This window comes from Gekko japonicus, unplaced genomic scaffold (assembly GCF_001447785.1).
Source record: "Gekko japonicus isolate JY-2015 unplaced genomic scaffold, Gekko_japonicus_V1.1 scaffold2937, whole genome shotgun sequence".
In the NCBI taxonomy this organism is placed as follows: Eukaryota; Metazoa; Chordata; class Lepidosauria; order Squamata; family Gekkonidae; genus Gekko; species Gekko japonicus.
The window spans coordinates 112,829-140,723 of record NW_015176065.1 but is presented as its reverse complement, the minus strand read 5'-3'; the positions used below and the strand labels follow the sequence as shown (position 1 = coordinate 140,723).

Below are 27,895 nucleotides of genomic sequence, written 5' to 3'. Positions count from 1 at the left end.
AACCGCTCTAACTGTCAGGAAGTTCTTCCTAAAGTTTAGCCGAATACTCTTCTTCATTTTTTTAACAATAGTTTTTATTTATTTTTTCCATAATAACATTAACTTGAATGTCATGAAGATAAAGCATATTACATATGATACTAACATCAGAAGATAAACCATTACATCGTTCTTTGCACTTTAACAGTATACATAAACAATACTTGGATTTCACTCAAAAGTTGCAATATCATCACCGGGTGGATAGGACTTTAAATTACCGTACAGTGCTTACATATGTGTTGATTATTCAATAATTGTTAATTCATTTTACCACAACCATAATATATCCATCACTTTAGGTATGTTGTTCGGCTTAGAGAGGTACTCTATGATAGGAAACCAAGTTGGTACAAACATGGTAGGAGACACTGATTTATCAAGTCACGTAAGATTATCCGAGAGTTTAGCCATGGTATACAAATCCCACAACTTTTTATGCCATTGTGAAAGTGTGGGTGCCATTGTCGTTTTCCAGAGCGAGGCAATGACCGTTTTCAGGGCTTTTTTTGTAGAAAAAGCCCAGCAGGAACTCATTAGCATAGTAGGCCACACCCAACAGCAGAAGCCCATTAGCACATTAGGCCACACCCCCGACAGCACAGCTCATTAGCATATTAGGCCACACCCCACATGTTACCAGAAGTGTGGTCATCCAACCACACCCACCTTTTGCTTCTTATTCTGTTTACTTTGTTGTCAAAACCCTGGGCTTTTTTTTGTAGCAGGAACGTCTTTGCATGTTAGGCCACACACCCCTAATGTAGCCAATCCTAATGAGTGTCTGCTGTTAGGTGTGGCCTATTATGCTAATGAGTTCCTGCTGGGCGTGGCCAACTCAGGAGCCAGCCGGAACTCCGTTCCTGTGCGTTCCTGCCCCAAAATAGCCCTGACCGTTTTTAGCCGAATACTCTTCTGATTTAATTTCAACCCGTTGGTTCTGGTCCAACCTTCTGGGGCAACAGAAAACAACTCCGCCCCATCCTCTGTATGACAGCCCTCTCAGTCATCTCCTCTCCAGACTAAACCTCCCCAGCTCCTCCAACCTTTCCTCCTAGGACTTGGTCTCCAGACCCTTCATCGTCTTCGTTGCCCTCCTCTGGACACCTTCCAGCTTGTCTGTATCCTCCTTAAATGGTGGTGCCCAAAACTGAACACAATACTCTAGGTGAGGTCTAACCATCACTTTGCGTGATCTGGACGCTGTACCTCTGTTGATACAACCCAAAATCGCGTTTGCCTTCTTAGCTACCGCATCGCACTGCTGACTAGTTGGTACTTGGATTTGCCTTGAAAACCCTATGGGTTCTCCATAAGTCGGTTGTGACTTGACGGGGCTTTCCACCACCAGTGTAAGAACATGAGCGCTGGCACTCATCGGATACCTTTGAATGCCTGTTGGGGAAGAATCCGCATGCTTGCCTAAGGAAGAGTTATCGGCATTCGGTGCTTACGCAAACAGACGTTTGGCGCCTTATCGTCCCGGGTCCTCATTTTCATTCTCTTCTTTCTCCCTAGGATGGACACAAAGATTGGATATTTTCTATTGCGTGGATCAGTGACACCATGGCTGTTTCTGGTAACGTTGACATTTCTGCTTTATGGCTTTGCTCCCTGAGGGAAACGGCAGCTTGTTTTAAAGGCCAGCCTCTATGTATGTCTACATTCTATACATAAAACGATGGATCCCTGACCTTTTTTGAGCCGGTGGGCACCTTTGGAGTCCTGACACAGGGTGGTGGGGGGTGCAACCACAAAATGGCCGCCGCAAGAGGCGCGGAAGCAGGGCTTTTTTTTTTTGGAAAATGAGGTGCCGGAACTTTCAAGAGGGAAATGAAATTCTCCATCTATATCCTGAAAACTAATAAACGTTTAAACTTATTTAAAAAAAGAATTAAAGGGGGGGGGGAATAAAAAAAAGGTTCTGGAACTCTGTTGATTCCCAACTCTTCCACATGTGGCCAGCTGGGTGACCTTGGGTCAGCTACAAGTTCTCGTGGAGTTGTTCTCTCAAGGGCAGTTCTTGAAAGAGCTCTCTCAGCCCCCCCACCTCACAGGGTGTCTGTTGTGGGGAGGGGGAGGGAAAGGAGATTGTGAGCTGCTCTGAGACTCCGAGTGAAGGGTGGGGGTATAAACCCAATTGCTGTTGTTGCTCTCCTTCTTCTTTCCACTGCTCAAGACTGGTTGTTTTTTTAACTTAATTTTTTTATTAAGTTTTTAAATTTAACAACATTACTACAAAACCAAAATAAAAATATAACTATATAAAAAGTTTAACAATACAACATTTTGTTATAACATGAACTTTCTCTTTTACATCTTTACAAATTTACTATAATAATAATTACCTTTATAAGTTTAATATATAACATCAACGTATTTTTTTTGGGTAAAGTACAATTTTTATTCCCTGAGGTTGAGATGTTTTTTTAAAAAAGGAAAACCACTTTTCCACAAAATTATCTCTCAAAGAGGGTAATTCAGATTTTCGGATTTGAATAGCTAGTTTGTACATTGTGGCTATGTCCCAAAGTTTTAGGAACCATTGCTGAATAGAAGGGGTGTTTTTCGATTTCCATGATTGGGCAATCAAAGTTTTTGCCGCTAACAGAAATAGTGCTGCTAATTCAGCCTTCTGTTTGGAATGAAAGAGGTCCGGCCAAAAGTTCAACAAGATTGCTTCAGGTGAGTTTGGGATCTTACAACCAAGAATTCTGTTTGTCATTTCAAGGATTTTCGACCAAAAAGACACTGTGAAAGGACAATCCCACCAACAGTGTTCCTACTGAACCACAACCCTTCCAATAGTGTGGGTCCATAGCTGAGTTTATATGGGCCTAGCCTTAATGGTGTCATGTACCATCGAGCGTAGGAGCTGCGGTGGCTCAAGTGGTTAAGACACTGAACTGCAGGCTGTGGAAGGTCAGTAGTTCAGCAATTCGAGACCCAGGTGCCGCATGACGGAGTGAGCTCCCGTCTCTAGTTCCAGCTCCTGCCAACCTAGCAGTTCGAAAGCAAGAAATTGCAAGTAAATAAATAGGTACCACTTCGGTGGGAAGGTAACAGCGTTCCGTGCGCCTTTGTGTTTAGTCACGCCGGCCACATGACCACGGAAACGTCTTCGGACAGCGCTGGCCCTTCGGCTTTGAAACGGAGATGAGCACCGCAGCCCTAGAGTCTGACTCGACTGGCTTTCGAGCAAGGGAACCTTTACCCTTACCTTTACCTACCATCGAGCGTATAGTTTGTAGCTTTGCAGTTTTACATTTGCTCAAGACTGATGTATCAATGTATCATAGGGCTTTTATTGGATGGAAAGGAAAGAATAACACACGCCACGCCCTGTGTTGTGATTCTGGCAGGGTTTGGGTGCACAGGAGCAAGAGCCCTGTTCCTCCCACAGGGGCCGTGGCTGCCAAGGATTCTCTAAGAAGCGGCTCTTGCTATAAGGACCCGCTGCCTTCCAGCTGACTCTGCAATATCAGTGTAGACCACATCTGTAATCTCTTGAGCAGGTTCCCAGATTGGAATAGGTGTCGGAAGCAATAGTGCCCATGGGAGCAGTCAGTGCAGACCAGACTTGGGATAAATCATGTTCTGAGCAGCGCGAGAGCAGGAGAAAATCCCCCTGCGAAAGCTCTGATCTGGCCGCCGTTACCACTCGCCTCGCACAGCATTCTCGTCTTCTGCAGTGGCACCGCGGTGAACTACCATCAAGTCGCAGCCGACGTACGTCGACCCCCGTTGGGGTCTCGAGGGAAGAGACGAGCGGAGGTGGTTCACCGTTGCGTGCCTCTGCGTAGCGACCCTGGGGTTCCTTGGTGGCCTCTCATCCAAGTACTAAGCAGGGCCCACCCTGCTTAGCTTCCGAGATCTGAGAAGGTCAGGCTAGCCTGGGCCATCCAGGTCAAGGGAAGAGACGAGCAGAGGTGGTTTGCCACTGCCTGCCTCTGCGTAGCGACCCTGGGGTTCCTTGAGGGATTTCCCATTTAAATACTTACCAGGGCTGACCCTTCTTAGTTTCCGAAATCCGATCAGGCTAGCCCAGGCCGCCCAGGGCAGGGCCAGTAAGCACCCCGCACAACATTTGCTTAAGGAAGCCAAATTGTGCCGTAATTTTCTTAGGGCATTATGTGCCATAAGGTAGCATCCAGGATCTCGATCTTCAGAATGTCGTCATTCAGTTCTGAGATGTTTAGTGGGAAATGAAAAAAGGGACAGCCATGGAGTGAAGGTGGGGCTGTGAGGTTGCAGTGTGGGGTTTAGGGAGAGGGGATTTTGGCCAAGGGGGCAGGAGGCAGCAGAGAACATACGGAGCAGATCACGTCTAGAAGTTTCCTTGTTGCTTTTGAGATTCATCGGGAACTACCTTGGGCATCCTGTGGCGCTTCTTTGAACCATAAAGACGGGGGAGGGGGGGCAGATTTTGTGCGCCTCGGCGCCTAGTCACGCCGGCCACATGACCATGGAAACGTCTTCAGACAGCGCTGGCTCTTTGGCTTGGAAACGGAGAGCACCGCATCCCTAGAGTCGGATTCTTTTTTTTAAAAAAAATTATTTTCCAAAAATTACAAGAAAAATAGGGAAGGGAGCACTATAAACTATGGGAGAAAGTAAAGATAACTACTAAAACCCCAAGAGGTGGTGATCATATATTGCTTACATTAACATAGCTTAGATTAAAATAAGTAAAGATAACTACTAAAACCCCAAGAGGTGGTGGTCATATACTGCTTACATTAACATAGCTTAGATTAAAATAAGTAAAGATAACTACTAAAACTCCAGGAGGTGGTGGTCATATACTACTCACATTAACATAGCTTGGATTAAAATAAGAGATAATTGGTTACATTAAAGGCGATCATTAACATCGCTTAAATGTTTCAAGCCCTAGAGTCGGATTCGACTAGCTTTCGAGCAAGGGAAACCTTTACCTTTAGCTTTTTATTTTATTTTTGGTTTTTAACTGAATATGGGTTTTTATTTATTTATTTATTCGATTTATACCCCCGCCGAGGCAGGCTCCAGGTGGCTGACATAAAATTCCATGCATAAATACAATTAAAACCCACTCCTAAAACGACCATAAACAGTTCATTTGTCAATTATCCTAAAGTGCCGGAATGATGATCGAATAATGTGAGAGAACAGGAGGTTTCAAATTAACAGCACTGATTGGGTGACAATAACAATTATAGCAGCCATTTTTTAATCTGTTGTTGTAAGCGGCACTGAACCACGAGGAAAGGCGGGATATAAACATTTTCATAAATAAACACGGTTTAAGAAGGAAAAAACGACATCCTTGGGATGCAAAATTTGCTATCAATTTTTATCCTAATCGGCTAATCCTGATCTGCTGGAACATAGAAGAAGAAGAGATTGGGTTTATACCCCGCCCTTCACTACCCGAAGGAGTCTCAGAGTGGCTTACAACCTCCTTTCCCTTCCCCTCCCCACAACAGACACCCTGTGAGGTAGGGGGGGCTCAGAGAGCTCTCTTGAGAACTGCCCTTGAGAGAACAGCTCGGAGAGAACTTGTGACTGACCCAAGATCACAAAATAAATCTGGACAAACACGACCCGATCAGTAAACAAGTATAAAGCCAACCGTCGTGATAGTCTGACCCACAAATCAAACAGTCATTAAGACTTATAAAGAATGCTATCTATGTATTGCAATCTGAAGCACTACAACATGATAAACAAATCATAAGAAAATCCTTGAACCAAGGTACATAATCAACGTCGTCTCCGGATTATATAACGTTTCAAAAAATTGATCTTCAGGAGATATTATAATGGTGCAAAAGCTCTCTGTTTCATAAGTGCTAGACAAGATCCATTAGAAACATAGCAGCATATTTTGAGCCTGAATGTTAACTGAGATCAGCGTCCTATCTGAATTTAATATTTCTTAAGACTTGTTGCCTAGTGAAAGACCTCCGCCTGAGACCCTGGAGAGCTGTAAAGAGGGGCTGTGGCTCAGTGGAAGAGCCTCTGCTTCGCAGGCAGAAGGTCCCAGGTTCAATCCCCGGCATTTCTAGTTAAAAAGGACCAGGCAGGAGGTGATGTGAAAGACCTCCGCCTGAGACCCTGGAGACCGGCTGCCAGCTGGAGTAGACAATACTGACCTTGATGGACCAACGGCCTGATTCAGGATAAGGCAGCTTCAGACCTGCGCGCAGACTTTTCATACGTTTAGAAAGTTTCTCTCCAAAGTTTTGGCCTCCTTTCTGTGATTTAAAACTATCCTAACTGACAGAGAATGCAAAACGTGGCAGGGAGCTGTGGCTCACTGGTAGAGCCTCTGCTCGACATACAGAAGGTCCCAGGTTCTATCCCCGGCATCTCCAGTTAAAAAGGACCAGGCAGGAGGTGATGGGAAAGACCTCGGCCTGAGACCCTGGAGAGCCATGCAGTGGGGCTGTGTCTCAGTGGTAGAGCATCTGCTTGGCCTGCAGAAGGTCCTAGGTTCAATCCCCCGCTTCTCCAGTTATGAAAGGATCAGATAGGAGGTTATGTGAAAGACCTCCGCCTGAGACCCTGGAGAGCTGCTGCCAGAGTAGGCAGTATTGATCTCTATGGACCAGTGTCTGATTCAGTATATGTCAGTTTGATGTTTTCAGATTTGGGTTAGAATAATGAATGTGGAGCCCTTGGTCTTCCTTTCCCAGAGGCGTGTTCAGTCTTGCTTGGGGACTGTGGCAACGGACGATGTGTGTATTAATGCGTGACGGGGTTACGTTCTCTCCGTAGGTTCCCGAGACGGCTCGATGGGCCTGTGGGAAGTGACGGACGAAGTCCTGGCCAAGAGCGACGCAAGACGCAACTTGTCCCGAGTTCCGGTCTACGCTCACATCACACACAAGGCTCTGAAGGACATCCCCAAGGAGAATACCAATCCAGACAACTGCAAGGTCCGGGCTCTTGCCTTCAACAACCGGAACAAGGTCAGAGAAAATCCAACGGGAGTGTGAGAGTGCCTGTGTAAAACTGTAGCCTTCCTCCCAACGAGGTTGGAAGCAGAGCGAGGTGGAAATAAAAATTAAATTAGCTGTCTGACGGAGAAGCTGTGTTTTGCGTACACCTGTTTCCCTCCAGCCGAGAGGGGTGTAACCACAGCTTGACTCCCAGTTCCAAAGAGGCGTTGTAGCTCTTGATGCTTCTAGAGTACCAAGAGGGGATCTGTAGTAGTATCATTAGTAATCATAATGTACAGAATTTGTATCCCACCTTTGTGTCCTTTTCCTGCCACCAGGAATTAAAAAATTCCAAATCTCTCTCTTGGTAGTATGACCCAGGGTCTGGGCACATCAGAGGACTATGTGGCTCTGAGGAAGAACTGAACTGATTGCTGGGATAAGCTTAAATAAAAATGGATTTATTTAATAAAGAACAAAATAGGTGTTTCTGGTTATTTTGAACTGTTACTGAAAAGAAAAGAATTTGTAAATATAACTGGCAAAACTTGGTGTTACAAACAGCCACTGAGACTTCACTCTGACAGGCATAGACTCTCTCTCATCTTTCTCTCTCTCTCATCTATATATATAGCCAAACAGGCTAATCTCCTTGTCTTATTCACCCAGAACAGAATCAGCTCTTATAGTCACTCAGACTAAACTGTTTGCCAGAAGCAAAATTCCATAGTCACACAGACCATGCTGTCTCTTCAAAGTTCACACACAGAACTCTGTCATAAAACATCTCTCACACTCTCAGTCATCAGCCAGTCACAGCTCACTCATCTCCCCCTATCGCTATCCTTACATTACTGCAGTCAAACTCAATATTTAAAGACACACACACCAAAACATGGAATCATTACAAGTATAAAGTACATAAAACAGAGTACATTAACATACATATAAAACCAACATTTAAAGTCAGGATTGAGGCCTGATTTAATCAAATGGCAGTCCTAAATAAAACCATCTCCAGTTGCCTCCTAAAGATCAAAAGCGGTGGGACCGGGCGCACCTCCAGTGGGAGGTTGTTCTGTAATCGTCGGGCTGCCACCAAAAAGGCCCTGTGTTGTGTACCCTCCAAACAAGCTTCTTGGATTGATGGGATAGTGGCTGTGATCTTAATAGCCTTATGTTGCCTGTGGCGAAGGTGCTGAGCCACCGCAACGGGTGGTGTCCAGTGCTCCCTCTAAGCTGTGGAGTCCTGTGAGCAAAAATTCTACTTTGTGAGCGACTGGCATTAAAGTTGTGAGCAGGCGATTTGGCTCCTGCATAAATCAGTCTGGAGCAATGTTCCCTCTAAGCTGAGTTAGTGTGAGCTAAAAAGGTAAAGGTTCCCTTGCTCGAAAGCCAGTCGAATCCGACTTTAGGGTTGCGGTGCTCATCTCCATTTCAAAGCCAAAGAGCCAGCGCTGTCCGAAGACGTTTCCGTGGTCATGTGGCCGGCATGACTAAGGCGCACGGAACGCTGTTCCCTTCCCACCAAAGTGGTACCTATTTATCTACTTGCAATTTCTTGCTTTCGAACTGCTAGGTTGGCAGGAGCCAGAGCTAGAGACGGGAGCTCACTCCGTCATGCGGCACACTCGGGTCTAGAACTGCTGAACTACCGACCTTCCACAGCCTGCAGTTCGGCGTCTTAACCACTTGAGCCACCGTTTTTTCGCCTCTGGCTCATCCATTTTTGTCTTAACTCAGGAAGGGATGGCTCCAGAGCAAACTGATTTATGCAGCAGCCAAATCGCTTGCTCCCAACTTTCATGCCAGTAGCTCACAAAGCAGAATTTTTGCTCACAGGACTCAACAGTTTAGAGGGAGCATTGCTCTGGAGCCATCGTTCCTGAGCTAAGGCAAAAATGTGTGAGCCGGAGGCTAAAAAACCGTGAGCTGGCTCACACTCACTCAGAGGGAGCACTGGTGGTGTCCCGCATGATCAGACTCGCCTTGAAAATAGCTGGTACCTGGCAGTCCCAGTGTGCTTTGCGGTCACATTTTCAATTGTGTTTCTCTGGTTCTGAAGCCTAAATAAGGTTGAATTGTCAACCGGGGGGGGGGGGGATATCTTCTTTAAATGGAAGCTCTGTACAGCCATGTGAAAGCAACTTGGAGAAACGACGACTGAGGGGTGACATGATTGAGGTTTATAAGATTATTCATGGGAAAGAGCAGGTAGAGAAAGAGGTACTTTTCTCCCTTTCTCACAATACAAGAACTCCTTGTGGGCACTCCATGAAACTGCTGAGCGGTCGGGTTAGAACAGATCAAAGGAAGTCCTTCTTCACCCAAAGAGTGATGAACACATGGAACTCACTGCCACAGGAGTTGGTGGCGGCTACAAGCATGGACGGCTTCAAAAGGGAATTAGATATGGAGCAGAGGTCCATCAGTGGCTATTAGCCACAAGGTATAGATAGGGACTCTGGGGCAAGGGATGCTCTGTATTCTTGGTTCTTGGGGGGGGGGGTCAACAGTGGGAGGGCTTCTAATGTCCTGGCCCCACTGCTGGACCTCCTGATGGCACCTGGTATTTCTGGCCACTGTGTGATACAGAGTGTTGGACTGGATGGGCCTTTGGTCTGATCCAACATTGGCATCTCTTATGTTCTTATGTTCTTAACTGATGAAGTGAGCGTTTACTATTGAAAGCCTGTTCCCCAAAAACCTTGTTGGTCTGTGAGGTGCTACTGCACTTGAAAAGCATTCGGAGATGCGTGGAAGGCCCCCTTGTGGTGCGCCCCTGCTTTTAATCCCTTGTTCCTTCCAGTACCACCTTTTTCGTTTTTAATGGTTTGGAGGAGTCTGGCGGAAATAATGTTTCAGCACTCTTAAAAACAGAGCTACTTTGGTGTAGTGGTTAGGAGCATGGACTCTAATCTGGGAGACCCAGGTGTGATTCCCCACTCCTCCACTTGCAGCTGCTGGTGTGACCTTGGGTCAGTCACAAGTTCTCTCAGAGCTGTTCTCTCAAGGACGGTTCTTGAAAGAGCTCTCTCAGTCCCGCCTACCTCACTGGGTGTCTGTTGTGGGGAGGGGAGGGGATCGTAAGCCGCTCTGAGACGCCAAGTGAAGGGCAGGGTATAAATCCAACCTCTTCTTCTACTTCTTCATAGATAATCTCAGTGCGGCTAAGGATTCTGTGAATTAAGCCAGTCTTCCTGTCCCTGTGTTGCAGAGGAGGACTGAGCCCCAGACCCGTGATACAGAGTGGTTTACCGGCCACTAAGCCACAGTAGAGCAAGTGGCTTCTTCAGAGCTGATTTGGTGTTTTACGTGACCGTACGTTAGAGAATGTCCCGTTGTAGTATGGATGGGAATATAAAGATTTTTTATATATATATATAGGTTTTTTTCTTCTTGATTGTTCATATTCATATTTCTCTGGTTTTTATAGATTTATTCTTTAAGTAATATTTTATTAGGATGTTAGAAAGGCCTGTTATATAGAAGGCTTTCCTCTTGTAGGTCTGATATTGTTAGCAGAGAACATAATAGGTACAAAGTTCATGATTCTGTAGTTCTTAGGGCAAACCTTTCAATGTCTGGGTCAGATAAGATTTTAGTCTGATAGGAAGAATCCTTGCCCATTATCATTTAGGTTAGGTTAAGTAAACACTTAGTTTGACGTAGATATATGTTTCTTTATATCTGGCCAATCAGAGGATTATTACTCAAATCACCACTGTCTTTTGTAACCAATTATGCTGTTTGAACATTGTTTTCTTGGTGATGTCAGTCCATGTATGAAATATCGTGTATTTCCTGAATATGTTCAGAATAGGCTCAAGAAGAAGATGAAGAAGAAAAGGAAGAAAGCTGTCAATTCTTGATGAGTTATTTGGTCTAATCGTTTTCCTGTTAATTGAAGCATATTTCCTGAATATGCTGAGAAGAAAGTAGTCGTTTCTGGATGGACTGTTGGGTCCAATTGTTTTGCTGCTAATTGACATGAAACATAGATCTCCCTCCTCGTTTGACTTCATTTTTGACAGGGAATCTAATATGTACAACAAAGATGGCGACGGCCATCACTGTAACGACGAGACGCTGTGCAGCACCCTAAAGGCATGTACAACACCGTGGCTGATGAGCTCTCTTTTCCTCTTCCAGGAGCTGGGAGCCGTGTCCCTGGATGGGTACTTCCATCTCTGGAAAGCTGAATACACGCTGTCAAAGGTGACTTCCGTATGTATGCCCGCATGTGCCCGTCCTCCCGGATCTTGTGAGCAGGCTCGATAGCAGCAGGTGGTACACATGCAAGCCGACACACGGGGTGGGGTGGGGTGGAGGAGTGATAAAACGTGTGCCCAACTCGTGCATCTTCTGGAGGGGAGCTGGCAGGCCTGCAGTGGTCCCGACGTGTGGCCATCATAGCAACAACCTTGCGAGGTAGGCTAGGCTGAGAGCGTGTGACTGGCCCAAGGTCACCCAGCCAGCTTCCACGGCAGAGACGGGATTCAGACCAGAGTTTCCCGGATCATAGGCACAGGGAGGGGGAAACAAACTTGGCCCGATACCTGGAATCAAGAAGCGCAAGCGTGAGAAAGAAGCCTGATAAAGGGCTAGTATTAAAAACCTGGTGTTCACAGCCTGGGGAGCTCCTACAAGATAATGACTCAGCCATACCCCCACCTTCCTGAGTAGATATAAATTACCTGCCTGCCGTTTTTCTTCTTCTCACCTTGACACAGAGAGTACTCCGTCTTTCTGTGTTATACCTCTGAGCAGGGGTCATTTCGTAGAAAAAGAGGTGCAGGAGCTCATTAGCATAACCTATTTGCAGATGCCACACACACCCCGACATCGCCGGAAGTGTGTCAGGAGGCAACACCCACCGCTCAGGCTCCACTGGACTGTTTTGGATTGCTAGCTATTGGGGGAGGGGGAGGAAGGTGTATATCTGTCCTCACAGAGGAGGGAGAGCTTGTACCTGAATAAAACTTGGTCTTAAAGGTGCCACTGGACTGTTTTGGGCCAGGGGGCCGTGGGGGGGGGGTTCTGCAGCGTACCTGGCTGCTTCTTGCTCTGACTGAGGGCTGCTGGGAGCAGGGGGTGGGGCTTGTTGCATGTGCCCGCCCCCTGGGCTCTTTACTTTCCTGCGCGCTTCTGCAGGAAATGACCCCTGCTGACTGGCATTGTGCAGTTGGCATGAAGAAGCAGGGGAGGCGAGGTGGTATCAAGAGGTGGCTGTCTGTCATTTGGTTCTGTTGCTGGACCAGATGTAATTGTTATAAGAACACAAGAAGAGCCCTGCTGGATCAGACTAGTGGTCCATCTAGTCTGGCATGTAATTCGCTTTGGGTCCTCATTGGGGTGAAAGGAGGGGGTATAAGTAAATAAATAAATAAATGTGTTTGACACTTGGAGAAATGATATCCATCTCTGCTTTCATCCACAAACCCTTCTCGAGAGCCAGTTTTGTGTAGTGGTTAGGAGCGCGGACTCTCATCCGGGAGAACCGGGTTTGAGTCCCCACTCCTCCACTTGCACCTGCTGATGTGACCTTGGGTCAGTCACAAGCGCTGTTCTCTCAAGGGCAGTCCTCGAAAGAGCTCTCTCGGCCCCGCCTACCTCACAGGGTGTCTGTCGTGGGGAGGGGAAGGGAAAGGAGATTGTAAGCCATTCTGAGACTCCTTCAGGTAGTGAAAGGCGGGTTATAAATTCAATCTTCTCCTCCTCTTCCTCTTTTCATAGGCCAAGGTGAGAGCCAGTTGGGTGTAGTGGTTAAGTGTACGGACTCTAATCTGGGAGAACCGGGTTTGAGTCCCCACTCCTCCACTTGCACCTGCTGATGTGACCTTGGGTCAGTCACAAGCTCTGGCACAGCTGTCCTTGAAAAAGAGCAGTTTCTGTCAGAGCTCTCTCAGCTCCACCCACCTCACAGGGTGCCTGTCGTGGGGAGGGGAAGGGGAAGGAGTTTGTAAGCCGCTCTGAGACTCCCTTGGGTAGTGAAGGGCAGGGTAGAAATCCAATCTCCTCTTCTTCTTCTTTCCTTGAGGATGCATTCAGGTTTTTAAATATTTAATAGTCCTTGCATGAGACTTCAGCTCTGTAATCATGGTTCTTTCGACTAAATCTCATAAGAATTGCCTTTTTCGTTCCTTTCAGTTGCTCTCGACAAAATTACCCTACTGCCGAGAAAACGTGTGCCTGGCCTATGGGCAGGAGTGGTCCGTGTACGCGGTGGGGTCCCAGGCACACGTGTCGTTCCTGGACCCCCGGCAGCCTTCCCACAATGTCAAGTCGGTCTGTTCCAGGGAGCGAGGCAGCGGTAAGGGCTCTTTACCTTTTTAGAATGCGGAGGCCGCGACGCCTCCCCCCTCCGTTGTCTTGAGTCCTGTGCAGTGTTCCCTCTAAGCTGAGTTAGTGTGAGCTAGCTCACAGGTTGTTAGCCTCCGGCTCACACATTTTTGTCTCAGCTCAGGAAGGAGGGCTCCAGAGCAAACTAATTTATGCAGTAGCTAAATCTCCCACTCACAACTTTAATGCCAGTAGCTCACAAGTACAATTTTTGCTCACAAGACTCCACACGTTAGAGGGAACATCCTGTGTCTTAAGTCATCATGGATGCTAATTTGGAGGATTATTGGGGACGTTCATATTTGAATGTAAAATGCACATCGTTTTTCCCCTTATCGTGAGGAAGGGGGGACATGCAGGTGTAAGTTTGGTGTCATGGTTAAGAGCGCGGACTCTAATCTGGGAGAGCCGGGCTTGATTCCCCACTCCTCCACATGCAGCTGGTGGTGTGACCTTAGGTCAGTCACAAGTTCTTTCAGAGCTGTTCTCTCAAGGGCAGTCCTCAAGAGAGCTCTCTCAGCCCCACCTAACTCACTGGGTTTCTGTTGTGGGGAGGGGAAGAGAAAGGAGATTGTAAACTGCTCTGAGACTGAGTGAAGGGTGGGGTATAAATCCAGTCTCTGCCGCCTCCTCCTCCTCTAAATGGCCACCTGGGGAAAAAATGGAGATTTGCTTACATTTGGACAGGAGTGCCCAGCGTCATTCCTGGGGGCACCGTGGCACCTGGGTGTTTGCCCAAGAAGGCTTTTGATCGGCCATTGGAGATTTGATTGGCTGCGCCGATTTTCTTAAAACTATTGCTTTGGCAGCAGCTGCCACCGCAGCGCAAGGACTGCGTGACCAAAGGTACCTTACGGCAGCCATTTTGTGGTTGGCCCTTCCTCCTGCGGCAGCAATCTTGTGGCTGCCATTTTGTGGCTGTGCTCACCACACAGGGTCAGAATTCCAAAGGTGACCACAGGCTTCAAAAGATTGAGGGGGGCCCTGAACTAGGACATGGTGAGTCAAACATGCCTTGAGGAGTATCTTCTCCCTTATAAACCTCCCCATTCATTCCTGTAATTTTGGGAGGCCCGGCTTTGGTTGATCCCGCCATCTAAGGCTAGATGGGTGGTGACCCTTAAAAGAGGAAGAAGAAGAAGAGATTGGATTTATACCCCGCCCTTCACTACCCAAGAGAGTCTCAGAGTGTCTTACAAACGCCTTTTCCTCCCCCTCCCCACAACAAGACACCCTGTGAGGCAGGTCGGGCTGAGAGAGCTCTGACAGAAACTGCTCTTTTTTCAAGGACAGCTGTGCCAGAACTACGGCTTGCCCAAGGTCATCCAGCAGGTGCAAGTGGAGGAGTGGGGAATCAAACCCGGTTCTCCCAGATTAGAGTCGCGCACTTAACCACTACACCAAACTGGCTTCTTGGTTGTGGCACTGAAGCGTTAGACCCCCCCCCCCCCCCCTTCGTTCTGTCTCCCTCCATCAGTGTAAATACTTCTTTTGTTTCATTTGGTATACCCCCAATAACAGTTATTGGGCCCTTCTCCCTTGTCCTGCGCAATGCGCCCTCTAAGCTGTGGGGTCTTGTGAGCAAAAATTCTACTTTGTGAGCCACTGAAATTAAAGTTGTGAGCGAGCAATTTAGCTACTGCATAAATTAGTTTGCTCTGGAGCCATCCCTCCTGAGCTGAGACAAAAATGTGCGAGCCAGAGGTGAAAAAACTGTGAGCTAGCTCACACTTACTCAGCTCAGAGGGAACACTGGTCCTGTGGTTGTTTATGCTCTCGCTGAATTACTTTGTAATTTTAAATATTTTTAATTGTTTGAAAGGTTTAATGTTTAATGGTTTAATGTCGAGAGCCAGTGGTTAAGAGTGTGGATTCTATTCTGGGAGAACCGGGTTTGATTCCCCACTCTTCCACATGCAGCCAGCTGGGTGACCTTGGGTCAGTCTCAAGTTCTCTCAGAGCTGTTCTCTCAAGAGCAGTCCTTGGGGGAGCTCTCTCAGCCCCACCTACCTCACAGGGCATCTGTTGTGGGGAGGGGAAGGGAAAGGAGATGGTAAGCCACTCTGAGACTCCTTTGGCTAGTGAAGAGCGGGATATAAATCCAAACTCCTCTTCTTTGCCTTGACTGGGTGAGAAGGCGGCGTGAAAGTGTCTTAAATAAATAAATATTGGAAGCATTGACAAGGTAAGTTCAAAGCAGCAGAATTCACTAGACGTTCTGGGACACCTCTGTGGGTGATTGAAGAACTGTCTACCAGACGTCCTGCACAAGTAAAGTCTCTCCGAAGGCATAAGAACATAAGAGACGCCAATGTTGGATCAGGCCAATGACCCATCCAGTCCAACACTCTGTATCACACAGTGGCCAAAAATACCAGGGGCCATCAGGAGGTCCACCAGTGGGGCCAGGACATTAGAAGTTCTCCCACTGTTGACCCCCCCCCCCAAGCACCAAGAAGACAGAGCATCACTTGCCCCAGAGCCCCTATCTTTACCTTGTGGCTAATAGCCACTGATGGACCTCTGCTCCATATGCTTATCCAATTCCCTTTTGAAGCCGCCCATGCTTGTAGCTGCCACCACTTCCTGTGGCAGTGAATTCCACGTGTTAATCACACCTCCTCACGTCCGCAGTGTTCCATCTAAGCCGAGTTAGCGTGAGCCAGCTCACAGTTTTTTAGCCTCCGGCCCACACCTTTTTGTCTCAGCTCAGGCAGGATGGCTCCAGAGCAAACTGAGTCACGCAGGAGCCAAATCGTTCGCTCACAACCGTAATGCCCAGTAGCTCACAAAGTAGAATTTTTGCTCACAAGACTCCACAGCTCAGCTGGAGCATTGGTCCACACTCATGGTTAAAAGTGACCTTGAATATCTGCAACCAGTCAGTGACTGAACCCTCTTTATCGTCTGCGGGGCAGCTGGCGTAGTGTGCTCTTGGTGACCTACGGGAGTGGAGATTGTGCCGTGTGCCCCCGTAGGCAGTCGATGGCAGCCCTTCCCTACATTACAAGTGAGTGGGGAGTAGGGACATGTGTTGCGGCAGAGATTACTGGTGTGCCAGGTCAGCACCAGAAGAGTGCATGGCGTGTGGCTTTTAATTCCCTTATCAACGCAACACAATGTGGAGACTGCGTTTTTATCGCGCCAGCTCTGTGCAGCTCTCTTCTGTTCGTCGTTTTCTCCCTGCCTCTGCGTTTTTTCTCCCTGACTCTGCGTGGGCCTTTCTTTCGTGCCCTGTTCTTTGGCGCTTGGTCATTACCTAAGCAATAATCGCTCCTGTGGTGATTTTTGCAGAAGTGTAGACCCATGAACTCTCCACGGTTCATCCTGTTCTTGTCTACTTTTTCTATTACATTTTTTAAAAATGTTCTGAGTTATCCTCTTACTCTCCACACTGTTTCATGCCCTCTGCGGTAGACCCCTTCCGATCCCTGACAAACTTGATAAAACTGAACTGTAGACTGGAAGGTCTGTAGTTCAGCAGTTCGAGAACCGAGTGTGCCGCATGACGGAGTGAGCTCCCGTCTCTGGTCCCAGCTCCTGCCACCCTAGCAGTTTGAAAGCAAGAAATTGCAAGCAGATAAATAGGCACCACTTTGGTGGGAAGGAAACAGCCTTCCGTGCACCTCGACATCTAGTCATGCCGGCCACGTGACCACGGAAACGTCTTCGGACAGCGCTGGCTCTTGGGCTTGGAAACGGAGATGAGCACCGTCCTCCTAGAGTTAGATTCGACTGGCTTTCAAGCAAGGGAAACCTTTACCTAGTACAGTCCAGGGATCCTCAACCCTTTTAAGCCTGTAGGCACCTTTGGAATTCTGACATAGGGTGGTGGATGGAGGAGGAGAAGCCAGATAGAAAATAGCTGCTGCACCTTACCTCCAGTAGAAAAGAGCCAGAGTCCCAGAGCACCTTAATAACAAACAAAATTCGTGGCCAGGTAGGAGCTTTTGTGAGTCCCTGCTCACTTCTTCAGATACAGCTGGAACCTTCCTTTGAAATTCCTTTGGAAGAAAACTTCCACTTTGAGGTCAGCAACAGAGGGGAGGTTAGAAGGAGAGACTGCTGAATTGCAGCTAATAACAAACACAATGCACCCCCTGAACCGAATTGAGACTTAGGTTTCCTGTCTTATTACCAACGCTCCTGCACATCACACCTAATCCATGGAGATCGATCAAGATGGGTCGCTGTGTTAGTCTGTCTGTAGCAGTAGAAAAGAGCAAGAGTCCAGGAGCACTGTCAAGACTAACAGAATATGGGGTGGGGCAGGGCAGGAGCTTTTGTGAGTCACGGCTCACTTCTTCAGAGAGATGCCTCTTATTTTGCTAGTCTTTAAGGTGCTGCTGGATGCTTGCTCTTTTCTGCTCGTAATCCAATCACACCTATTATTGTCTGCTAATGTCATCTGGCATCTGAAATCACTCCATTTCCCAATATATAGGACAGGTGGACTCCCATTTTAGCTGTATCTGAAGAAGTGAACAGTAACTCACAAAAGTTCCTACCTTACCACATATTTTGTGAGTCTTTTAAGGTGCTGCTAGACTCTAGCTCTAGCAGTTCTAACCTAGCAGTTCGAAAGCAAGAAATTGCAAGTAGATTAATAGGTACCACTTCGGTGGGAAGGTAACAGCGTTCCGCGCGCCTTGGTGTTTAGTCATGCCGGCCACATGACCATGGAAACGTCTTCAGACAGCGCTGGCTCTTCGGCTTTGAAACGGAGATGAGCACCGCAACCCTAGAGTCGGATTTGAATGGCTTTCGAGCAAGGGAACCTTTACCTTTTTAGACTCTAGCTGGCTCTCCTTGTGCTGTTGGTGTAGTGGTTAAGTGCGCGGCCTCTAATCTGGGAGAACCGGGTTTGATTCCCCACTCCTCCACTTGCAGCTGCTGGATGACCATGGGCAAGCCGTAGTTCTGATAAGAGCTGTCCTTGAAAAGAGCAGTTTCTGTCAGAGCCCTGCCTGCTTTCTTCCTGATTCTTTTTCGGGATTATAATGTGGCTGACTTACCATCTGTTTCCCGTGTTGGTTAGGACACGAAAATAAATCTGTGAAGTTGTGGAACGGGCGTGGATCCGCTGAGCCTTAAACCGCTTGGTGCTTAGCTGCTACTCTGCCCATGTTTGGGGGCCGGGGGGGGGGGAAGCTTATGTGTTTTACCTTCACGGAGCATCAAAATGCAATTTGTCATGTTCTCAGGTTGCACCAGCCGGCTCCCTGGCTCGAAGCGGGCACTTAAAATAGTTCCAAGGGAAGACGCTTACAAGAGGTGTTTTCCCATTAACTTGGGCACAGTCTGTGCTTCTGGTTTGGTGCTTATAGCTTCATAGGGCAGCTGCGTTGGTCTCCAGTAGAACAGCTCAATTCAAGTCCAGTAAGCACCTTCAAGACAAACAGAATTTGGGGGATAGAAGCCTTCATAAGAACATAAGAACGTAAGAGAAGCCAATGTTGGATCAGTCCAATGGCCCATCCAGTCCAACGCTCTGTCACACAGTGGCCAAACATACCAGGGGCCATCAGGAGAGTCAAAACACCTTCGAGAGTCAAAACTCGAGAGCCAGTTTGGTGTAGTGGTTAGGAGGGCGGACTCTGATCTGGGAGAACCGGGGCTTGATTCCCCACTCCTCCGCAAGCAGCTGCTGGGGTGACCTTGGGTCAGTCACAAGTTCTGTCAGAGCTGTTCTATCAAGAGCAGTCCTCGAAAGAGCTCTCTCAGCCCCGCCTACCTCACAGGGTGTCTGTTGTGGGGAGGGATCGTAAGCCGCTCTGAAACTCCGAGTGAAGGGCAGGGTATAAATCCAACTCTTCTTCTAATTTCAGAAATTTTTGGCTGGCGGGGCAGGGGCCCGTGCGCTCGGGCAGGGGAACCCATAACTTAATTAGATTACTCAACAGCGTGTGTGGGGGGGTAGCAGCAGGGAAGCTGCCCTGCCACTTCTGGTCAGTTTCACTCCCCCTCCCATCAGCTGTTAAACCTAACAGCTGGAAGGCTGGGAGTGAAACTGACCAGAAGTGGCAGGGCGGCTTCCCTTTCCTTCCCCAGCCTCCCCCACCCCTACAGGGGGGATCTGGGGGGCTTGGCATCCTCCGGGGGGCAGGGCTCGTTCACGGCAGGACTCTGCCCCCAAATGCCCTACCGTGGCTACGGGCCTGCTTGCGGTGATGAATAATTACACTGTTTGACCAAGAAGCCATAGAACACAGCCCTTGTGTTTTGCAGCTTTTTTGCTTCAACAGCTACTCGCTACGATGTCTATCCTTCCTATAGAGATCCAGTTTGGTGTCGTGGTTAAGTGCGCGGACTCTAATCTGGGAGAACCGGGTTTGCTTCCCCACTCCTCCACTCGCAGCTGCTGGATGACCTTGGGCAAGCCATAGTTCTGATAAGGGCTGTTCTTGAAAAAGAGCAGTTTCTGTCAAGAGCTCTCTCAGCTCCACCTCCCTCACAGGGTGTCTGTTGTGGGGAGGGGAAGGGAAAGGAGTTTGTGAGCCACTCTGAGACTCCTCTGGGTAGTGAAGGGCGGGGTATAAATCCAATCTCTTCTTCTTCTATAGCGGTTGGAGATAACACTGCCTCTGTACATGGAGGTTCCACTCCTAGCAGTCTGGGTTGTTTTTTTTTTAAGCCAAAGCTGTCTTTGTCAGATGTGTGTTCTCTGCCAGTCTGCGATGTTTGACGCTCCGCCTCGAGCTCTCCCGCTGCAGACCGATACCCTGAGACCATCTCCTTGGCGGCCGACATCAGCCAAAGTAGAGCCGATTTTAGGAAAGCCTAGAAAAGCTGCGGGTACCCGTCTGTCCCCTGCTTAACTGACCGCAGTGACATTCCCCCTCTCCCTCTTCCACGGCAGGGATTCGGTCCGTGAGCTTCTACGAACACATCATCACGGTGGGGACAGGGCAGGGGTCGCTGCTGTTCTACGACATCCGAGCCCAAAGGTTCCTGGACGAGAAGCCGCCGCACAGCTGCTGCGGACCGAATATGGGAGGAAACGAAATCCTCAAGCTGTCCACTGGCAAAGGCTGGCTGGTGAGTGGCTTGTAGCGTTCGGCGGGGTGGGGAGGGGGTGTGCCCGCCCCAGACATCCCCCCTGCTAGGAGTCTGGTCCTGGTTAACGCTAAAAGGCCGAACAACGTGTTCCTGGTGATACGCTATATGATGGGAATATCAGAAGCTCTCCTTTTTCCTCCTTCCATGGCCGGTAGGGGAGTCAAAGGCAGGGGAAGCTTATTGGTCTCTAAGGTGCCGCTGGACTCAGAACTAGCGGCTCCTCTGTAGACTGGCTTAGCCACCCTCTGAAACTGTCTCGCTTTCTCCCAGGCCTTTCAAAAGATGGGGTTGGCTGTCATATACCGATTCCCCATGGGCAGCTGTGCCGCCGTTGCTCTTCCGTCCCCCGTCCCCGTCCCCCGGTCATATCGGTCAATTTCAGACTATTCGCTGCACAGCTGCATTTTGACCCGCATCTCCCCCCGATTTCTTCCGTATCTTCTTGACCCTCAAAAAACAGAATTGAGAAGACATGGAGGAAATCGTGGAGAAATGTGGGTCAAAATGCGGCCGCACGGCCAATAGTGTGAAATTGACCAATACGACCGTGGGAAACGGAAGAGTGAAGGTGGCACTGCTGCTTGTGGGGAATCGGTCATAGAGTTTCTGTTGGGCTGGGGCCTTGGATCCAAAGTCTCTTCAGGCGGGTTCTCTAGAGGGGCAGTGCGGCCTCTTATTAGGGAGGACTGGTTTTCTCTTTAAATGTGCTCTATGCTCTTGTAAACCGGGTAGTTTCTGCTGCCACCAGGAATTTAAGGATTTCCAAACCTTCTCTCTGTTTCTTTTGCTGGTGAGGTGACCTAGAGTTGGGGCTTTTCAGGGATCTATGTGGTCCTGAGGAAAGATAGAAGTAAATCCGGGGATAAACTTGAACAAGAGATGGTTTTTTGAAGTAAGAACAAAATATGAGGTTGGTTATTTTGTAACTATATTGGATAAAGGGACTTGAAAATATGTCTGTCAAATGTATCACACGCACTGTCTTTTTTCCCCTTTACTTTTTGTTTGTTTTGACACTCAGTTCCAACTTTAACAGGAGTCACGCTTTCCAAATGTCAGCCACACAGGCTGACATATATATTGCACTTTTTAAGAACTCACTCAGAACTAACTGAACACTCACTGACTTAACTCTCTGACTGATCACTTCCAACTGATTTCCAACTGTCTCTCATAATTGACCCACTGACACACCCACACAGATTCACTTCAGAAACCCCTCCCACACTCTGTCGTCCATCAATCACAGCACATCTGTCTCTCTCAATCACTCTAGTTTACTAACCATGCACTCCAACCAAGCATTTAAAGGCACACACACACTCATAAAACAAGGAATCATTACAGGCAGCATAAGAACTTCCTAAACTAAATCCAAAGCGTTTGGTGTATTCATTCATTTATTTATATTGCGGGATCCTGGGACCCCAAGACTATTTCCCTGGAACCCTCCCCATTCCCCTTTAGTTCTTTTATTGGTGGGTGGAGATGGGCCAGGGACTGAATCCATAGAGAGAAAGACCACAGTTCTTAAACAAAACCAGTTTATTACAATATAAGCTTCTTATGGACAGAAAGCACTTTAGCACTTACAAATCTTTTAGGATAAAAACACAACGTTTCCATATTCAGCAGAGAATAGTTAAAAGTAAAGGTTTCCCTTGCTCGAAAGCCAGTCTAATCCGACTCTAGGGGGCGGTGCTCATCTCCGTTTTCAAGCCGAAGAGCCAGCACTGTCCGGACACTTCTCTGTGGACATGTGGCCGGCATGCACGGAACTCTGTTGCCTTCCCACCGGAGCGGTACCTATTTATCTACTTGCAATTTCTTGCTTCCGAATTGCTAGGTTGGCAGGAGCTGGGGCCGGAGATGGGAGCTCACTCCGTCCCAAGGCACTAGGGCCTCGAACTGCTGAACGACCTTCCAGTCTGCAGTTCAGCGTCTTAACCTCTAAGCCACTGCAGCCTCCTCAGCAGAGAATACTATATTTGTGTTGCAGCAGAAAATACTTTGACACAATCATAGTGCACTAGCATGAAACACTAGAGTGCCCCGGTCTAGTCAGCAAGAGCCCACCGAGAGCTGATTGGTGACTAGCCCAGAGCAAAGATGTCTTCAACCATTTATACTCTCAATACCCATAGGGTTCAGCCCACATGGATGACGTAAGGTTAACAGACTTTTACCAGAAGGATATCAAACTAAAGAGAACAGCTTTCACCCTGAACTCATACCCTAGTTACCCTAGACAGTCAAAGATGTTATGTGTCAAAATAAGAGTCAGAAATATCGTATCGAAGTTCATCCTAAGAATCTAAGAGCCTTCAGTAGACAAACTCAGTGTTTATACTTTATCGTGACCTTACTGAAAGCAGAGTGCCTTGTCAGGCTAGAGAGAGGCTTGAGAGATGACAGCAGCTAAGCCTGCAAAGCCTCATGGGAGAGGAGCCAAACAGAGAGGCCTCAGCCAATCCAGGCTGTTATACAGACATTTCCCCAAACGCGCTGATTTTTCCTGCCACAATTTATTTATTAGCCACCTTTCTGCCTTGCAGAACTGAACAGTATCAATTAAACGGTTATAAAACACATGGAAGATAACAGTTTAAAACCTCAATTAGGACGGCCCATAAATAAAAATTAGTCAAATGTAGTCCTAAATAAAACGATCTTCCCCGTGCCGCCTGAAGATTCAAAGTGAGGGGGGCCGGGCACACCTCGGTCGTTTCAGAATCGTGGGGCTACCGCTCAAAAGGCCCTGTCGGGTGAACCTATCAGACCAGCCTCTTTGATTGGTGGGACAGCTGGGAGGGCCTCTACATTAATGTTGCTGTTGGGGTGCCCCACTCCTTAAAACGTCGGGGAGTTTTCTGCACTTTTGGTGGAGGCAAGAGAGATATGTGGGCCAAGTGGAGATTTGTGGACCTAAGAACACATAAAGGAGACCAGTCACAGGATAAGTCTTCCTTCCTTCCTTCCTTCCTTCCTTCCTTCCTTCCTTCCTTCCTTCCTTCCTTGATTGATTGATTGATTGATTGATTGATTGATTGATTTCAATGTATATCCCGCCTTGCCTACACAGGCAAGTCCTGTCTGAGAACGGTGCAGGCTGCAACTTACATGAGCTTTCCTTCAACAGAATCATGACGAAACCTGGCGGAATTACTTCTCCGACATCAGCTTCTTCCCAAATGCTGTTTACACCCACTGCTACGACTCGTCTGGCACGAAGCTCTTTGTGGCGGGAGGCCCACTTCCGTCTGGACTCCATGGGAATTATGCCGGTCTCTGGAGCTAATAACTCTGTTTCTAAACCAGGATCTCTAGTGCGATTTTTTCCCCCCCCCGACACCCCCCCCCCCCCCAACCCCCCAATTTTTTTTTTCCCCCCCCCTAAAAAACAAAAACAAAGGAATTGTGTGACGACATTGTTCTCTTCTGGTTTTGATGCAACTTGGGGATAACTTATCTGTCTTTTTCTTTGGGGAGGGGGGCGCCGCCACAAGGGGGAGCGTTGTCTTCTGCTGGGTCTCCCCCCAAATTTTGTATATTTTTGAACAAGTTTTTAATTTTTGTTGAATCTCCTTTGATCTTTATACGACGGGTTTTGACCGCCGCCACCCCCCTACCCCTTAATTGCCTACTCTGCCAACGGCCCGAGTCTTCGCCCCGAGGTCCGGCCAACCACCCAGACGCGTCCTGTCCCCCCCCCCGTCCCCCTTCCCCTTACTTCTCTGTGAGGTAGGAATCCTCCATCAGATCGGCTGCTGCCAAGCTTTCTGTGAAAGCCCGGGGGCTGTGTGTGTGAGTGTGCGTGTGCGTGTGTATGTGTGCGCGTGCACAGGTGATTATGTACGTACGTGCAGGTACTTTGTCAATCACATGGCCTGGATTTCAAAATCAACTTGTAATCAAAAGGAGGGGGGGGGAGAGAAAATTAAAAATATTTATATAACGAGATGACACCGCTTCGTCCGCAGTGCCCGGCCCGCATCCCGCTCCGCTCCATCTTTTAAAAGTACAAGTTTAATTATGCTCTGTGCTGCGTCACTGTGGCTCGATACGATCTCTTCTGTAGGCGAGGCCGGTCTCGCCTTTCCGTTTGGACCTTCCCTCCCATCTGCCTTCTTTTTCCCTGCCCCTTCCTCCATGCGTCTGCTGGAAGAGGGGTACAGGCCGGCTCCACCACGGAATAAGTCTCTCCTGAGAATGCCCTGTGTGTGTGGGAGAGAGGGGGTACCAAAAGGCACAGGGAGGGACGTGTATGGGGAACTGGGGGGTGGAGGGGGGGATCACTGTATGTGCAGCCAAAGCAGAGCTAGTGGGCCAGATTGTCGGTACAGTTGTGAGCCAATGAGAATCCTCCCCTGTCCCCAGAGTTGTGAAGGCCGCCACAAGGCTTTGCTCAACCATCCGCGGACGGAGCAACCATCCCGGAGCAGTCGACTGCCTTGCATCGGCTGAAGGGTCGTTGTGCCGGAGGAAAGGGCTGCCGTTAGTGAAATGCATGGGGGGGGGACCCCGACCCTCTTTTCTGCCAACTGACGAAATAATCAAGTGACGGGGAACGTCCCTGTACGGACCCCCCAGTTGGGAATGTGCTTCAGGCATTCTCGTTTTAAAGAGTACCCCTGTCACTTTTCACGTGTCCACCTTAAAACTGTAACGAGCGAAATAGTTTTACGTTTTCCAGACAGGGAAGCAGTCCGGAGGAATGGGCTGAAAAGCTGAGTGTTTCCTCTACAGAAAGGTTTATTCCTTCGGTAACAGGGTGTCTCTCTTTCTACCTGGGTGCTGAATCTTAATGCCTCTTTAAACTTGTACTTTTAAAACAACCTGCCCGTGCATCCGGCTTTAGTCTTGCTAATAGCCTCCCGCAGTCTCAGGGTTACACACCACTACTACGACGATGTTTTTTTCCATCCAAATAACACACAGGACCAATCAGAGGTTAACGTGCCTTTCTCCAATGGTACCTTGATCTTTGTAAAAGCTGCCTGCAACAGGATTTGCTGTTTGTCGCCGTCTTTGAACTGGATATTCGTTTTGTCTTTTTCTAAAAAAGAGAGAGAGAGTGAGAAAGAGAGATGTTCTGAAACTGCAACCAACCTGTTCATTGAACTGTAACTTTTTTTCCATTTGATGTTCAGGAGTGTGGTGTATAAAATCAAAATATGTGGATTTGTCTCGAGTGCGAGTTTTTCCACCGAGTGCTGTGCTTCATGTGCCCATGGACTGCTGAGCTGCTTCATTTCTAAGTGTGGGGATTTGCAAACGGCGTGGAAATGGGTCAAACGCTAAAGCAGATGCCTTTATTTCTCTAGCAGATGCCTTTATTTCTCTCCCCCCCCGCCCCAAACAGTTCAAAGGAAAGTTGCATTTATTAACTAGTGGAACTTGTCCCTTTCTAAGACACCTTTTTTGTAGCACCTGTAATGACACTTTTCTGTAGTGTTCAGAGGTGATATGTGTTATGCTGACTCCTTGCCTTCTTTAGTGTTTCCTACCTTTTTTCGCTGCCACCAAAGGCTCTTGCCTTAGACTTCTTAGTTGAACCCAAAGAACAGAATGACTTCAGTTATATTTTGTAGAAAGACAGAAGGGTCAGCACAAGGGGGTGGCTCAGAGGTAAAAGGGGATCCTTTACTCTAAATAAAACAGCTGTTTCCATTTAAACATGATGTCTTTAGAAGTATAAAAGCATGGTGGTTTCAGTATGCTCCATAGGTGTCATGGTGGTTTCAGTATGGTTCATAAGCGTCATGGTTTCAGATAAGTACAGTTCTCCTTTCTCTAAAGTTCCTAAAATAACCTAGCCACAAAAGCTTATTTTCCTCACTTGCCACTGAGGCTACATAACTACCACAAAAGCTTAAAATTCCTAACTTGCCACTCAGGATAATAACTTCCGGAAAGAACACATGTTTCTCTCACTCTCTACAGGACTTTCCTCAGTCTCTTCACCCACTCGACTCCCTCCTCCTCTCTTTCGCAGCCATCACCCATCCATCCCCCTTCTTTCTTACCTTAGAGGCCAGCACAGAACTGGGTTTGATTCCACACTCATCCACATGGAGCTGCTGGTGTGACCTTGGGTCAGTTGCAAGTTCTCTCAGAGCTGTTCTCTCATGAGCAGTTTTCTCAGAGCTCTCTCAGCCCCACCTACCTCACGGGGTGTCTGTTGTGGGGAGGGGAAGGTAAAGGAGATTGTAAGCCATTCTGAGACTCCAAGTGAAGGGTGGGGTGTAAATCCAATCTCTTCTTCTTCCTGCTCCTCCTCTTCTTCCTTGTCCCCCCTCAGCAAACATACATATAAAAACCCACATTTAATCACAGAAAGACACACAATATTTACACAGAAGAGCACCACAACTACTTTCCAGGAGCTTTCTGAAGAGCTCATGTTTTCTTTGCTTCTGCTTCAACAGGACCAGGGAAAGTGGAAGATTCAGGAACAAAAGGACTTTACTGGGGGGGATGCTGAACTTGGGATACTCAAGTGTGTGCCTATTGGTCGCACTGGGAGGTGGTGCTCAAAGGCAAAGTTTGGGAAGGTAATGCTGGTCAAGGCATGATCCCATTACCATGGTTATGTAGGGGCTGTAATGGGACCTGTCAGTCATAAGGCACAGATCTAGAATGGGAGGGACTTGGCTTGACAGCAGCACATGTGAAAGGGATCTGGGTGTTCTGGTTGATCACAACCTAAACGTGAGCCTGCAGTGCGATGTGGCTGTGAAGAAAGCTAATGCAGTCTTAGGATGCATTAACAGAAGCATTGTGTCCAGATCATGGGAAGTGGTAGTTCCGCTCTATTCTGTACTGGTCAGGCCTCACCTGGAGTCCTGTGTAGAGGTGTGAAAAAAAAAAAGAACGGTAAAATTCGGATTCGGGTTTATTGAACCGGAATTTTTTGGGGAAACCCGAAAAAACCCAAATATCTATACCGGTAAAGCATAGATATCTGAAAATTTTCAGGAAATTCGGGTCCATTATATCCAACGGGGCGATTGAAGTCAATGGCAAAAATCCTATGGAATGTTTGTAGGGGGCTGGGGGGAGGGGGTTTGAGGTAGAGGCTCCAAATTTGGACCGTGGCTGCTCCAACCTCTCTCCAAATGACCCAAAGTTTTGACAAGATTGGTCCAGGGGGTCCAATTCCAGGAGCATCCAAAGAGGGTGCCCCCAGATCAGCTTGCTGCCTTGTTTGCCTATTGCCAGTTTGCCGCCGAAATTAGGCGGCAATTCGGCCCCATTATATCCTATGGGCCATTTGGCACAATATGGGGCTTTACCGGTATAGATATTCGGGTTTTTCCGGGAATCCCGAAAAAATTCGGATCCAATAAATCCGAATCCGAATTTTACCTTCTTCTTTTTTTTGCACACCCCTAAGAGGGGGTTTGAGGGAGAGGCTCCAATCTCGGAGGGTGGCTGCTGGAACCTCTCCCCAAGATACCCACCAAGTGTCAAAAAGATTGGACCAAAGGGTCCAATTCTACGGGCGCCCAAACAGGTTGCCCTCCATT

The 27,895-nt window shown here is 48.0% G+C and overlaps 1 protein-coding gene across 1 annotated transcript in view; it reads left to right on the top strand.

The window, feature by feature from the left end:
* DCAF12 (DDB1 and CUL4 associated factor 12) overlaps positions 1–23,730 on the top strand; it is a 57,884-nt gene extending 34,154 nt beyond the window's left edge. The window contains exons 5-10 of the mRNA XM_015426712.1: positions 1,558–1,618; positions 6,802–6,995; positions 11,118–11,183; positions 13,116–13,278; positions 20,167–20,345; positions 23,506–23,730. Coding sequence (XP_015282198.1) covers positions 1,558–1,618; positions 6,802–6,995; positions 11,118–11,183; positions 13,116–13,278; positions 20,167–20,345; positions 23,506–23,664 — 822 coding nt within the window. The 3' untranslated portion in view covers positions 23,665–23,730. The remainder of the gene's footprint in view (positions 1–1,557; positions 1,619–6,801; positions 6,996–11,117; positions 11,184–13,115; positions 13,279–20,166; positions 20,346–23,505) is intronic.
* Positions 23,731–27,895: the final 4,165 nt, after the last annotated feature.